The sequence below is a fragment of the Callospermophilus lateralis genome, chromosome X (assembly GCF_048772815.1).
Source record: "Callospermophilus lateralis isolate mCalLat2 chromosome X, mCalLat2.hap1, whole genome shotgun sequence".
Classification (NCBI taxonomy): Eukaryota; Metazoa; Chordata; class Mammalia; order Rodentia; family Sciuridae; genus Callospermophilus; species Callospermophilus lateralis.
In genome coordinates, this window is record NC_135325.1 from 5,559,702 (window position 1) to 5,574,541 (window position 14,840).

General features: G+C 40.8%; 1 protein-coding gene across 2 annotated transcripts in view; it reads left to right on the top strand.

Annotated features, from left to right (window-relative positions):
- Window positions 1-246: 246 nt before the first annotated feature.
- Window positions 247-14,840, top strand: part of Txlng (taxilin gamma) — a 52,605-nt gene continuing 38,011 nt past the window's right edge. For both annotated transcript variants that reach the window (XM_077106554.1, XM_077106555.1), the window contains exon 1: window positions 247-386. In XM_077106554.1, coding sequence (XP_076962669.1) covers window positions 285-386 — 102 coding nt within the window. In that variant the 5' untranslated portion in view covers window positions 247-284. The remainder of the gene's footprint in view (window positions 387-14,840) is intronic.

The window sequence follows — 14,840 nt, forward strand, 5'->3', positions numbered from 1 at the left end:
GGCCGCGCAGCCTGCTAAGACTCGTAGTCGGCTGCGAAGTCCCTTTTCCAGTCCGCGCAGACGCGCGCGGCCTCCGTCCGCCCTTCGGCCCTAGCAGAAGCCCAGCCCAGGATTCGGTGCACCCCACCCCCATCTCACCGCTTTCTCTCGGGGGCCAACCTCCTCCGGTCACGTGGCAACATTCCCACGCGGCAATTGGCCGTTGCGTTCGGGGGCGGGGCTCAAGGCCCTGAGAGGTTCCGTGCCCCTTGTCGGGCCGCTTGTTTGGCTGCTGCCGTCACCTCATGGCGACGCGGTTAGAGGAGGCAGCGCGGGGAAGAGGCGGAGGCGCCGAGGAGGCTATTGAGGCCGGACGGGGCGGACGGCGACGTAGCCCGCGGCAGAAGGTCAGTCAGGGGGACGCCCTCGTTATTGATGGGCCAGGGGGATCCTCGGTTATTTGGGTCTACCGCTTCACTCTCCTTGGTTACCTTTAGCCATGGGACGAACATCCGGCTCTTTTCCCTCTTGGGGGTGACGACAGTGGGAGCAGGTGGGGGGGTGGGACCGGGATGGATGGGGTGGGAAGAGACGATGGTTGGGATTTGGGGACGCACCGCGGGAGGGATGAGGGTCTGAGGGGGAAGGGGGAAGGGGTGCGAGGCGGGGGCGCGCCAGGTGTGACAGCCACGTGCGGCCGGCACCCCGGGGCCCCAAGCGCCAGGTGTTTTCTCTCCCAGCCCTTGCGGTCACAGTGCTCCTAGCTCTGGGCGCCGCCGTCCAGGGGCTCTGTGTGGTTGCGGGCTCGCCCTCTTTGCGTCCGGCAGGTGCGCAGGGGCGCGCTGCGGGGTGTTCTCAGGCCGCTCAAGCGAGGCTGTTGCGCAGTAAGATAACCGCGCGGGAGCCGGGGCTGCGCTTCGCCCCCCTTCCCCCGCCCCCCTGCGCTCCCCGCCACTGCGCGGGCGGGCGGGCGGGCGGTGAGTACCGCGGGGCTTGTGAGGAAGGGGGGTGCCTGGTCTCTGGGACCCAGGGCACGGGGCTAGCCTCTGGGCACCACCAGCCTGGCGGCTGCACGTGGGGGCAAAAATGGGGAGGTGATGCTAGAGGACCTGGGTCCTGCGGAGTTGGAAGCAAGCATCGTCTGATAGCCTTCCCCCCTATGCTATTCCCCCCCCACCCCGGTTTCTTTTTTTCTTTTCTTTTTCTTTTAATTTGGTAAGCGGAAACTTGAGCGCCTCCCTGACCCTGGCCTTCGGTCTTTCTTAATCTGGGAGACAGGCTGGACCGTTCTTGCCTTACTTGACTCACGTCAAGGAGTTTTCAATGTCTCCCTGGATACAAGAAAATCTAGACCTCTTTCAGAATGGGAGAATTCCACTTGTTCTGGAGCTTAGTGGGTGGAGTTTGAAAAACATTGCACAACGAATAGGGTACAGGGCTTTCAGGACCCAGGAATGGAGAATTGCGTGGAATGGGGCTGGGAAGGTGGAAACCCCGTCTCTTTTTCTATGCAGGTGAACATATTGAAACGTTCAACTTGTTGGACGTCCTGCTTGATCACTCAGGGCTATTTAATATGACATAATTATGTATTTGACTAATCTTAAAAATCACTCCTCTATGAAATTTCGTAATAATATTTTTCTAATGCGATTCATGAACTTCAAAAGGGGGAACAAAGGTCCGGTTTACATTTGAGCAGAGTGTTGAGGATTGGCTTTTTGGGGCCTGTTTTCTAAGGTCGGGTATTTTCATGTCTTTGCGTGAGGGTGTTACTCCTTCTCAATTTCCTCTCTCTTTGTATTCTAAAAGAAAGATCCAGTGCTTGGCTTGTAGGATTGAGAATGAAGCTGTGGATTCAGTGTACTTTAGGGATTCTACACTGTCACTTTGGACACTTGACTTATTCCCTGAGGGTGGGAAGCCAGTCTCAGTGTTTGATTTCATAGGTTCCCAGGGGAGAATTCTGATAAAAAGCCACTGCAATTGAGGACATAAGTGCCCTTTTATACCACTAGGTTAAGGACAAAAAGTCATTGAATTAGGAACTGAGGCTTAATCAACTAGCGTATTAAACGACAAAGATAGGAGGTAATGACTCTTTGAGGTTCTGAGCTCTGGTTAACAGCTAGATATGAAAAGTCATGTATTTCTACTGTCTTACTTTTGTTTTGCTCGTAGTCCTTTCTTTGCTCATGCTTTTCTGGGAAACTTGTCCTTTTCGTTTTTTCAACTGACTATAACGTGGAATTGAGATTCATGGTTAAATATTAATTTTCATAAAAAATGGGTGACTATCTTTTGTCTGCAGAAATCATTTTTAGTTAGTCCTTATGATCCTTTAAAAAATTTTTCTCTAGGTCACTAACTTGGGAAAATATTCCTTAATTCTGATTTAACCTCTACCCTCTTTTTCAGGAAGCAGAAATGAATTGAGTTGTTTTAAAACACTGAAGAAATGAAAAGAAAAATGATTGTTTTGTCATTATTTGGTTACGTCTTGAAATGAGAAAAATTGGACATGGGCTTTATTGATTCCTGGTAGTTTGAACCCTTTACCTGCTCACTTTTTTGTGGTGGTGGTGGTGGGGGCAGTTTGGTGTTGCTAGGACAGCCTTGAACTGCTGGGTTCCAGTGCCTATTCACTCTTGACCCGGGCAGTTAATTTTGGCATTGTTTCATAACTACATCTATTTGAATGGTCTCTTGATATAACTAGGGGTTTATTGAGGAATTGTCTTAAACTATGCTGGTATGGTAGCTGCTAGCCACATGTGACTATTTAAATTTGTTAGTTAAATAAAATTTAAAAATTGTGTTCCTCAGTCATACTAGTCAAATTTCAGGTGTTTCAGTAGCCAGTGTGGCTAGTAGCTATTGTATTAGAGCAGATCTAGAATAATTTCCATCCAATTAAGTTCTGTTGGGCAGCATTGATGTAAAAAAAATGGGTGTACGTTATCGAACATTGCAGGCATTTTATTTATTTAGTTTTAACTTATTTTTATTTTTTGGCACTGGGGATTGAACTCAGGGGCACTTAACCACTAAGCCACATCCCCAGCCCTATTTTGTATTTTATTTAGAGATAGGGTCTCACTGAGTTGCTTAGTGCCTCGCTTTTGCTAAGGCTGACTTTGAACTTGTGATCCTCCTGCCTCAGCCTCCTGAGCCACTGGGATTACAGGCATGCGCCTGGCTTATTATTTTTATTTTTTGCAGTTCTGGGGATTGAACCCAGGGGCATTGTACCAATGAACTACATCCCCAACTGTTTTTATTTTTTTAGTTCTTCTTTTTTTTTTTAAAATTTTGATAAAAGATCTCAAGTTGCTCAGGCTGGCCTTGAACTTGTGATCCTCTTGTCTCAGTCTCCTGAGTATCTGGGATTACAGGTGTGTACCACCATGTCCGGCACCACATTAACTCTTTAAGCATCACTCAGATGCTATGGAGAAGGCTGGGCAGCTGTCATTGCCCTCATTTACTGATGACAAACTGCTCAGCAAGGTCAAGTGATTTGCCCAAGGGGTAAAGCCGAGTCTGGAACCCAATACCCTTTCATCTACACCACAGTAATAAGTAGTGTAGCAATGGGTAAATAGTATGGATTTTAGAGTCAAGACTCTTGGCTCTCTGCCACTTACTAGCTGTGCAACCTTGGGCAGGTTGCTCAATCTGTAAGCCTCATTTGTATCATCTATAAAGTGGGGATGATGCTAATATCTACCACATTAAGATTTTTTTTATATATTTTATTAGTTGTTGGTGGCCCTTTATTTATTTTTTATGTGGTGCTGAGAATCGAACCCAGTGCCTCACACATGCCAGGCAAGCACTCTACCACTGAGTCACAACCCCAGCCCCCCATTAAGATTATTGTAAAGAATAAGTCGTTCCCCCCCCAAGTATTGGGGATTGAACCCAGGGCCTTGTGCAGGCAAGTGCTGTCTATGGAACTACACCCCAGCCCCCTTTTTGTGAATAATAAGAGTTGATCTGACATTTGGCACAGTGCAGGGCATGTAGACTTTCGCATGGTTTGGAGGGGAAAATATATGAAAGGTTTCTTTCTCTCAGGGTGCTGTTAATTTTGTAAATTCATCTTCTAACCTTTGTATTCTTCCCTCTTCCTAGAATCTCTGTATCATTAACATAATGAGGAGAAATTAGGGTTGGACAAGAATACGAGGTAGGAAGAAACCATTTTATTAATCTTGTTTTTTTCCTCATTTATCAACTTGATGAACTTCCACTTTTCTGGCACAAATATTAAGTAATAAGAAGTAAAGTGACCTTCTATTTACAACATTGTTTATAACTGTATTACCAAGCTTTGGTAAATTTCATTTTTTATAGGATTCCAACTGGAAAAGCAAAGAGACCAGATACAGCACAGTCTTCTAGTAATAAAACATTTTTGTATTGTAATAGTGTCATATTTATTTGTTATGTTATTGGAAATTTTTTATCATTAATATCGGTCTTGACTAGAGAAGTTTTATTTAGGAAACTGTATGCCAAATACAGATGACATAAAATGGTGTGTATGATTTGCTTTTATGGAATTTCTTTGTCTTCCCCCCCTTTCCCACTGGAGATTGGACCGAGGGTGTCGCACATGCTGGACTCTATCACTGACCTAAATCCCCAGCCCCTTTTGTGGGATTCTTTACAGGATTCACTATAAGAGGTTTCTTTTAAATAGATATACTGTTCATATTTTATACTTTTCAGATTTATATTTCAAAGGAAAGAAATTTAGTCAAATTTCGTTTGTTTCATGCACTGTTAGGCAATTTAAATGTGCCTAACTCTGCAGAGTAGGTGGTACTCCGGGTATAGATAAGGCATCTGAAGCTCAGCCAAAAGCAGATTTGCTTAAATAATAGTTCATAGAGCTGGGGATGTGGCTCGAGCGGTAGCGCGCTCCCCTGGCATGTGCGCAGCCTGGGTTCGATCCTCAGCACCACATACAAACAAAGATGTTGTGTCTGCCGAAAACTAAAAAATAAATATTAAAAAATTCTCTCTTCTCTCTCTCTCTTTAAAAAAATAATAGTTCATAGTCAGTGAAGTTTGTCTAGAGTTGATATATAATTGTGTAATTGATAGTGCAATAGACGGCCCCTCCTGCAAGGGCAGTTTTTGCCTACCTAGTAAGTTTCAATCAAATAGTCCCAAGAAATCCCTTTGCCTCTTCTTTTCCTTCCTGACTCCTTCCCAGTTTCTTTTTTTGTTAGGTTCTAATATGATATGAGTGACTTTTAGTTAATATAATGAATGTGTCCATATTTTAAAATTTGTGAAACTGAGCTGGCTATGTGGCCCAGTGGTAGAGTACTTAGCTAGCTTCCATGAGGCCTGGGTTCCATCCCCAGCCCCACAAAAACAAACAAAAAATGTGTAATATATACAAGTATAATATAGAAGTTATTTATTTGTTGGTGGTGCTGGGAATGGAACCCAGAGCCTTGCACATGGTAGGCCATGGCTCTACCGCTGGACCACACCCCTAGCCCAAGTTTAATGTAGTATTCATCAACATTGAGAATTAGATACATTTAAGTTTTTCCAGGTGGGACATTTCCAGAAGAAGCTAAAAATAGGTCAGTGACCTTTAAGATCCATTCAGACACAGAGAGTATATTTTTATGATTTTATTTACTTACTAGTTGAAATTCTCTTGGCACTTAGAACTACTTAAATTTTATTACTTGAAGAAAAAGATAAATAAAATGACCAGTGATGTCCTTCTATACTATTAAAATAATTTATTAGCTTTTATTGCTTTGAGTGTTGATTTGTATTTTCTTTTGGGCGGTGCTAGGATTGAACCCAGGGCTGTGTACATGCTAGGCAAGCACTCTGCCACTGAGCTAAGCACCCTCAGTCCCTGTTGATTTGTATTCTGTTTCATTTTCAAAGTGTCCCCAGAATGACCTTCATTATCCTCCACTTCACACCCTTTAGTCTGCTATGGGTAATGTTTACTTTTAAAACCACCACTTTTTCATTTTTATTGTTTCTCTACTCTTAGAAAGGTCAAGGTAGAATGACTTGGTGAGAAGATATGCTAATAGTTTAGATGAACATTTCTTTTTTTAAAAAAAATATTTTTAGTTGTAGATGAACGCAATACCTGTATTTATTTATTTTAATGTGGTGCTGAGAATCGAACTCAGTGCTTCCCACATGCCAGGCAGGTGCTCTAGCACTGAGCTACAACCCCAGTCCCTAGATGGACATTTCCTTAATAGTATCTTTTGGACTGAAATGTGGGCCATGTTAAAAGTTAAGAAAAAGATGCCTTTTGTAAAATATCTGTATTAAAATATCGTAATAGATCTTTGGTGCAGCTGTAGTGTATATTCATTATGTCTGATCTTCTTGCAACTATAGAATGTAGCTACTGTATATCCCTAGTTTACAGGTAAAGAAACTTAAGAAGTTGACTTCCTGTGGCTACACAGGTAGTGATAAGTGATATATTAAAGTTTGGGTTCTTTGGGCTTTAAAGGTATCATCCATATTCCTTATATTTTATGCTCTCTTCACACTTTTTTTAACGGTGCTGGGGATGGAACCCAGGGCCTCCTGTGTGTGTGTGTGTCTGTCTGTCTGTCTGTGTATGTCTGCCACTAAACTGTGTCCCCAGCCCAACACATTTATTGAAGATAGTAAAGGTCAAACTTTTTCATGTGGGCAAAACTTTGTGGTAGGTAAAACAAGTAAGTTTTTGGTAAATGAAAAGAAATTATGAAGGGTGGGGTTGGATGATTGGGGGTATGGAACGTCTGTTGTGATCCAGAGACCAGGGGAATTTTGAGCCTAATAGGCTTCATACCTCTTGTTCCATTCATCTAAAACCTAGGTTGACCAGATCTGCTTTGCAGGTAACTTCCTGCAAAGTTACCTTCAAATGTAATTTAGATAAATTAAAAGGTTAAGAGACCCTTTTTAACCTCTCCAAAGTCTACATAGCCTGGTGTAAACAAAGAGTTGAAGTGGTCTGAGTAAGTAGAATAAGTAAAAAGAAGGTTTGGGAGCTGGGGGTTATGGCTCAGTGGTAGAGTGCTTGCCTGGCATGTGTAAGGCACTGGGTTCAATTCTCAGCACCACATAAAAATTAACTAAATAAGATAAAGGTATTGTGTCCGTCTACAACTAAAAAATATTTTTAAAAAAGAAGGCTTGGTGTTTGTTTCAAACATGCATTGGGATTGGCCCATGTGGAGCTGGAGAAGTGTGACTTCATAAAATTGGGACAAGGATGTTCCATTTAGGTAACCCATAAAAGTAAAGGACCATTTTACATCTAGGAATCTGTGACTTGAAGATGCTACTTGTGTGACTCAGCCCCTGCCCCTCTGCAAAATAGTCAGGCCCAAGCATATTTGGACATTCAAATCTTTGGATTTCCTGTTCCTTTTGCTGTCAGGATAGGTGTTTGGACTAAAACAGCTATCTCCCAGTTTGCAGAGAATCATCAGATTACAATTTTAGAGCTAGAAAGTGATTTCTCAATTCACAGAGTCCAGCACCCTTAATTTCAAAAAAGAAATAGCCATAGAAGTTAAATGTGAAGTTAATGCAGTCATCCTCTTATTAAAAGGCAAATGATGTATGCAGTCTAATATAGATATTACCAGCAAACCCAAAATGTTAGCACCTGCTACTACCAGAGAGATCATGAGAATCAAGAAGCTGTGTCCTGACTAGACCTTTTCCAGACTGTTGCTCCTTCTTGCCTTCTTCACTAGTAGGGGAAATTAGGTTCCCTCATTCGTTGCTTTAGTACTGATTTGCTCCTCTTTTCTTATTTACCCATTAATACTTCCTCCCATGTTTTTGAACCCTTTGCTGCCAACAGTTCTGGGACCACTAGAACTTATCTTGCCTCCAGTTTAGGTCCCTCCTCAGAAATCCCATCATTGTGTTGGCATCACTCATTTTTTTAAATATATTTTTTAGTTGTACACAATATCTTTAGTTGTACACAATATTTTATTTATTTGTGTGGTGCTGGGGATTGAACCCAGGGTCTTGCACATGCTAGGTGAGTGCTCTACCGCTGAGCCACAACTCCATCCCGGCTTCATTCATTTGTTTATTTTTATAGTAACAATTTTTTTTGAGAAATAATTCATATACCATACAGTTGACTCACTGAAAGTATATCATTCAATGATTTTTATTTTTATTTTTGCTGTACTGTGGATTAAACCCCAGGGGTGCTCTACCTCCTCAGCCATTTCAAATAAAAATTTTTTTATTTTTTGGGGTGGGGGTTCCTGAGGATTTAACCCAAGGGCAATTTACCACTGAGCTATATCCCCAACCCTTTTTATGTTTTATTTTGAGACAGAGTCTCACTAAGGGCCTTGCTAAGTTGTTGAGGCTGGCCTTGAATTTGTGATCTCAGCCTCCCCAGCCACTGGGATTATAGGCATGTGCCATCACACCTGGTTTTTTTTTTTTTTTAAAGACAGGGTCTATAAAAAAAGACCATTTGTTGGGGCTGGGGCTGGGGCTGTGGCTCAGTGGTAGAGTGCTTGCCTAGCATGTGTGAGATACCGGGTTCGATTTTCGGCACCAAATATAAATAAATAAAATATTAAAAAAAAAAGATCAGTTGTCCAGGCTGGCTTCAAAGTTGGAATCCTCCTGCCCTAGCCTCTTGAGTAGCTAGCTGGGATTACAGGAATGCACCACCACACCTGGTACACTTATTTTTAACATAACTTGTGGAAGATCATTCTCTGAAAGATGAAAATTCAGTTTCTAATTTCCCTATTTTGGGTCCATGACGATGAGACATAGTATAGTATTTAAAACTACCTGACAGCTGAGGCTATCATACTTGCCTAGAAGGTAGTTTTGAGGATTGAGGAAGTATATCAAGCTTTGTTACAGAGGCTTCTGGATGAGCCAGAGAAATGTAGGTGGAGGATAATGTTTATACCAGTTCTCCCTCATTACACTGATTGGTATACCTGTCACTTAAGGAGGTTTGTTCATTAAATGTAGTTGGGGGGTACGGAAGTGACACTCTTCTCCCTGTTCTCCCATTTAAGGTATACAGTGGTCCTAGGGCACATACCCTAGGGATGGATCTGCCTGGTTATTGCTGTCATGATGAGGACTCCTCTGTGGTCATGGTTTGACTAAGCTGGGCTTCTAGTTTCCATCCTTGTTGCCCCCACAACTAGGATAGCAATTCCCAAACTTTTTGGTTTGAGGATCATTTTATAAACTAAAAATTATTGAGAATCCTGAGGAACTTTTGTTCCTGTGGGCTAAACCTAATAATGTATGCCATTTTAGAAATCAAGGCAAAAAATTCAAAATTGTTATTCATATTTAAAAGAAACTGATGTTGAATAGTTATCTATATGTAACAAATCACTCCAAAACATAGTGGCTTGAAACATGTGTGATCTGAGTTTCCATAGCTCAGGAATATGGGTATGGCTTGCTTGAGTTCTCTGCTTCGGGGGATCTCATGGGCTGTAGTCATCTGAAGGCTTGACTGGGAAGGATCCACTTCCTAGCTCACTCATGTGGTTGTTGGCAGGATCCAGTTCCCTGTGGTCTATTGGACTGAGGCCTCAGTTCCTCATGAGCTGTGTTGGCCAGAGGCCTTCCTTGGTTCTTTGCCACATGGACCTTTCCATAAGCCTCTCACAACATGGCAACTGACTTCAATAGAGTAAGCAAAAGAGAGTGCCAGCATGAACAGAGGAGGAAGTTACAGTCTTTTCTTTTTTCGTACTGGGATTGAACCCAGGACTTTACCACTGAGCTACATCCTCAGCCCTTTTTTTATTTTGAGATGGGGTCTTGTTAAGTTTGCCAAGGCTGGCCTTGAACTTGGGATCTTCCTACCTCAGCCTTTAGAGCTGCTGGGATTACAGGCCTGCACCATTGCACCTGGCAGTCTTTTATATTATAATCACGAAAGTATGATATCCCTTTACTTTTGCCTAATTCTCTCTGTTTTCATTTGTTGTTGTTTTTGAGATAGGGTCTCATTATGTTGCACAAGCTGGCCTGGATTTTGTGATCCTTCTGCCTCAACTTCCCAAGTAGCTGGGATTTATAGGCATGTGTCACCATACCCAGCTAATTCTTTCTTCATTGGAAAACAACTTATTAGACCGCATTCAAGGGAAAGGAGGATCATTGAGTGCCATGACAGAAGCTGCCTACCACACATGTTACCATAAGTAACTTTAAAAATAAAACAGCAAGGGCTGGGGTTGTGGCTCAGAGGTAGAGCGCTCACCTAGCATGTGTGAGGCACTGGGTTCAATCCTCAGCACCACATAAAGTAAAATAAAGATATTGTATCCACCTATAACTAAAAAATAAGCATTTTTATTTTATTTATTTATTTTTAATTTTTTTTTAGTTGTAGATGAACAGAAGACCTTTATTTTGTTTTATTTTTATGTGGTGCCAGGGATCGAACCCAGTGCCTCACACATGTTAGGCAAGCGTTCTACCACTGAGCCACAACTCCAGCCCCTAAAAAATAAATATTTTTTAAAAATAAATAAAACAGCGAATATTCCAAAATAAAAGTAGTCTTCTTTTACATTTTTTACATTTTTGTAGTTCTCTTTAATAGAAGATAGCTGAATTCTCATATCTGTATCTACATTTAATCTGTTGTAATATGCCATTAAAGTATATGAAGACAATCTAGACTCAAGTGTATATGTATTCGAAATAGGGAGCATTATTGTAATAGCATTTTTTCATAATTGTGGGAATTCTTTGATTGGTTTCTCTTGTACAGTTTCTTATTTTGTATTGCTGGAGATGGAACCCAGGACCTCATGCATGCCAAGCATGTGCTCAACCACTGAGAATACACCCCCAGCCCTGTCTTGTACATTTAATGGGTCTTTTTTCCCATGTATTATTTTGTAATACTCATTAGTCATTTGGAAAATACTATTGTACTGAATTGTGTTGATCTTCCAAATGTTAACACATTTTGTTAAACAGTATTAAAAAAAATCACATTAATCAGTCATCACTGATCTCATCAGAAAAGTGTTTTTAAGAATTGGGAAGCTAGCCAGGCATGGTGGTGCAGGCCTGTAATCCCAGTGATGTGGCAGGCTGAGGCAGGAGGATCACAAATTAAAGGCCAGCTTGAGCAACTTAGACCCTATCTCAACATAAAACTAAAGAAAAGGACTGGCAGTATAACTCAGTGGTAGAGCACACCTGGGTTCAACCTATACTGCCATGAAAAATAAAGGATGTCATCAAGCACCTGGTGGAACATAGTTTTCAAAAATTGTGTTTTTTTTTCTTGAAAGCTAAAATTTTATTATTGGCAACAAATATGGTTGGTTGGTTGCCTCAAAGTGATAGGCTCTCTTTGTATACTTTGGAGAAAATGTCTGCCAAATGCCCAAGCCTGAACAAACAACCATAGTTTGTCTTTAAAACATAACAACAACAAAAGCACAAGATGTTATGTGAAGAGTGGCTAGTTGGCTCCTCATTCAAACAACTGCACTCGTGCCTTTCCTACAGACCACCAGCGTACTTTGGTGTACAATAGAATTTGTGTGGGGGGCTGGGGATGTGGCTCAAGCGGTAGCGCGCTCGCCTGGCATGCATGCGGCCTGGGTTCGATCCTCAGCACCACATACAAAGATGTTGTGTCCGCCAAAAACTAAAAAAATAAATAAATATTAAAATTCTCTCTGTCTCTTTCTCTCTCTCTGTCTGCCGAAAAATAAATAAATGTTAAAATTCTCTCTCTTTCTCTAAAAAAAATAGAATTTGTGTGTATTTCTATTCCTTCACACAGAACTAAAACATGGCTACTTAAGGGCTGAGGTTTTAATTTAAGTGTGTATTTATTTATAGCATTGGTGATTAAACCCAGGGGTACTTGAGTACTGAGCCACATTCCCAGTCCTTTTTGTTTTTTATTTTGAGATAGGGTTTCACTAAGTTGCTGAGGCTGGACTCCAACTTGTGATCCTCTTGCCTCAGCATCCTGAGTTGCTGGGATTATAGGTGTGCTCCAACATCCATAATACTTTTATGTGGCTTAATCATGGGCATTTTAAAGTGAAAATGACTTTTTCTCCCTGTGAGTACATGGTTGTGGGGAAGACCAGTACTTTTATTGTAGTTTATTGCCACTGCCATGATTTGTTTTAAGGAGCCGGCAGATTTCTCATTACAACTTTTGCACCATCAGTGCAATTCTCAACACTGAAAAATACAAGTGATATTTATTATTATTATTCTATTATTAGTTGTAGGTGGACACAATACCTTTGCTTTATTTATTTATTTTTATGTGGTGCTAAGGATCGAACCCAGTACCTCTTGTGGGCTGGGCAAGTGCTTTGCCACTGAGCCACAACCCCAGCCCACATTTTATTATTATTATAAAAATAGTTTTTGATCTTGAAGAATACCTGGAAGAGTCCAGCAACAATACTTTGAGAACCACTGTCAGGTCCCCATGCCTGCTAGGTTTTTTCAGAAGTGGGGTCTGCTTTTCCCTGCTTTCTCCTTCCATAAGCTATTTTATTATAGAATAGGCTGATTTTTCTTGGACCTATTCAACACTTGTTTTTAACTTTAAAATGTGATTCTTTAGGACATCCCCTGTAGAAGCATCTATCTCCATGCAAGGCTCCATAAATATAGGTCTCAATGTCTTTTTCCTCTTATTTCCTACTCTGCTCCCTAGTTTTTTTTTGGGGGGGGGTGGTACTAGAGATTGAACTCAGGGACACTCAACCACTGAGCCACATTCCCAGCCCTATTTTGTATTTTATTTCGAGACAGGGTCTAATCGAGTGGCTTGGGAACTCAATTTTGCTGAGGCTGGTTTGAACTTGCAATCTTCCTGCCTCAGCCTCCCGAGCTGCTGGGATTACAGGCGTGTGCCACTGCGTTCAGCCCCTAGTATCTTTGTCTACATAGCAAGGTCATATTCTCACCATCTTGGAATTGTAAGGCTAAATTAATGTATTTAAAATATCTGGTAAATAGCAATTAGTGATGTTAGGTTTTGTTTTCCTTTTTTTCTTTCACTCAAAACTTAAGTCTTGGCCTGGGGTTGTGGCTCAGTGGTAGAGCATTTGCCTTGAAGGTATGAGGCACTGGGTTCAATTCTCAGCACCACATATAAATAAAAAAAATAAAGGTCTATCAATAGCTTAAAAATAAATAAATAAAATTGAAAAAAACACCTCAGTCTTGTGCAAGGTGTGGTGGTTCATGCATGTAATCCCAGTGACTCAGAAGGCTGAGACTGGAGAATTGCAAGTTGGAGGTCAGCCTCAGCAATTTAGAGGCCCTGAGCAACTTAGTGGGATTATAGTCACGTGCCACTGTGCCCAGCCGGCTAATTTATAGGCAGCCCACCTTTTCCCCAAAGATAATGTCATCTTTAGAGCTGTGACAGCTTGTCTCAAATTTGTGATACTCCTGCCTCTCTAGTAGATGGGATTACAGGTGTGCACTACTTTTCCCAGCTATGGTTGTTATTTTAATTTCTTTTAAAATCTGGCAGGTAAAAGATGATACCTTAATTTGATTTGCATTTTAATTTGTATTGTTTTCATTATGAGCAAGGTTGAAAATGTTTTTCTATATTGGGCATTTTTAGTTCTTTAATTGTGACTTGCTTGTTCACAAACCCTTGAAAATGGGGTCTCTGTCTCATTTGTCAGGACTTCCTGTGCTATTTGGGCTAGTTTGGAGTTTTCAGTTATTATTTACCATCGATCTTCCTCTCCTTTTCTTTTTTCTCATTATAGTTCCTCACATTTTGCTTTCCTTAGAGAAGCCCTTCCCATGCCAAGTTTGTGGAAAATTTATTTAATTTTTCTTTTTTTGCAATACTGGGGATTGAACCCAGGGACTCCCACATGCTAGGAAGCACTCTACCACTGAGCTATACCCCAAACCCATTTAAAATTTTAATTTTTTTTTTTTAGGTACTGGGGATTGAACCCAAGGGTGCTTTACTACTGAGTGACATCCCCAGCCCTTTTTATTTTTAATTTTGAGACAGGGGAGAGCCTCACTAAGTTGCTGAGGCTGCCCTCGACCTTGGGATGTTTCCTTCTGCCTCAGCCTCCTGAGTAGCTGGAATTATCAGTGTGTACCACCATGCCTGTCTATTTAGTATTACTTCTAGTTCTTTGTGATTTTCATTTTCATGTTTCAATCTTGATACATTTTGGAGGGGTGAGACAGATAGGGTACCATTTTTTCCTCTCTCCTATGCTTTAATAGATACTACAAATCATTTATTTCCTATACAAACTTAAAATGTCACCATTTTTGATGTAGAAAATTCCCATGAATGGGTCTGTGCGGTCTGCTTTTTAAAACAGTGCTATATAATTAGGATGTCTCAGACAAGTATTTCATGATTGAGAATAAATAAGATCTCACCTTTGGGAGTTCATATTTTAAGACATGAAGAATTTATCTTAAAGAATATATGCATATTGTAGAAACATGTACACCAGAATCTAATTATATGTTACTTTACAGTAATGTATCATTTTATCTGTTAAAAATAAAAACCCTTTAATTTCATTTTATTCCTTTGTCCTAACACAGTAAAATAGTCTACTATTTAAGGATGCATAATAAGCATTTTAAAGACTTTGATCTAAATGGTTAAAAAAGATTTTGAGATTAATGATTGATAAAGTATTAACTGTGGGGAAAACTTTGCTGTCTAGAATAATTCTTTGAAAGATTAAAATAGCTTTATTATATAAACTTCTAAATGACATATAAAGCTAGTCATTTTTCTAATTTAAGTACATGAGAATGTAATTTTCTTAATAGGA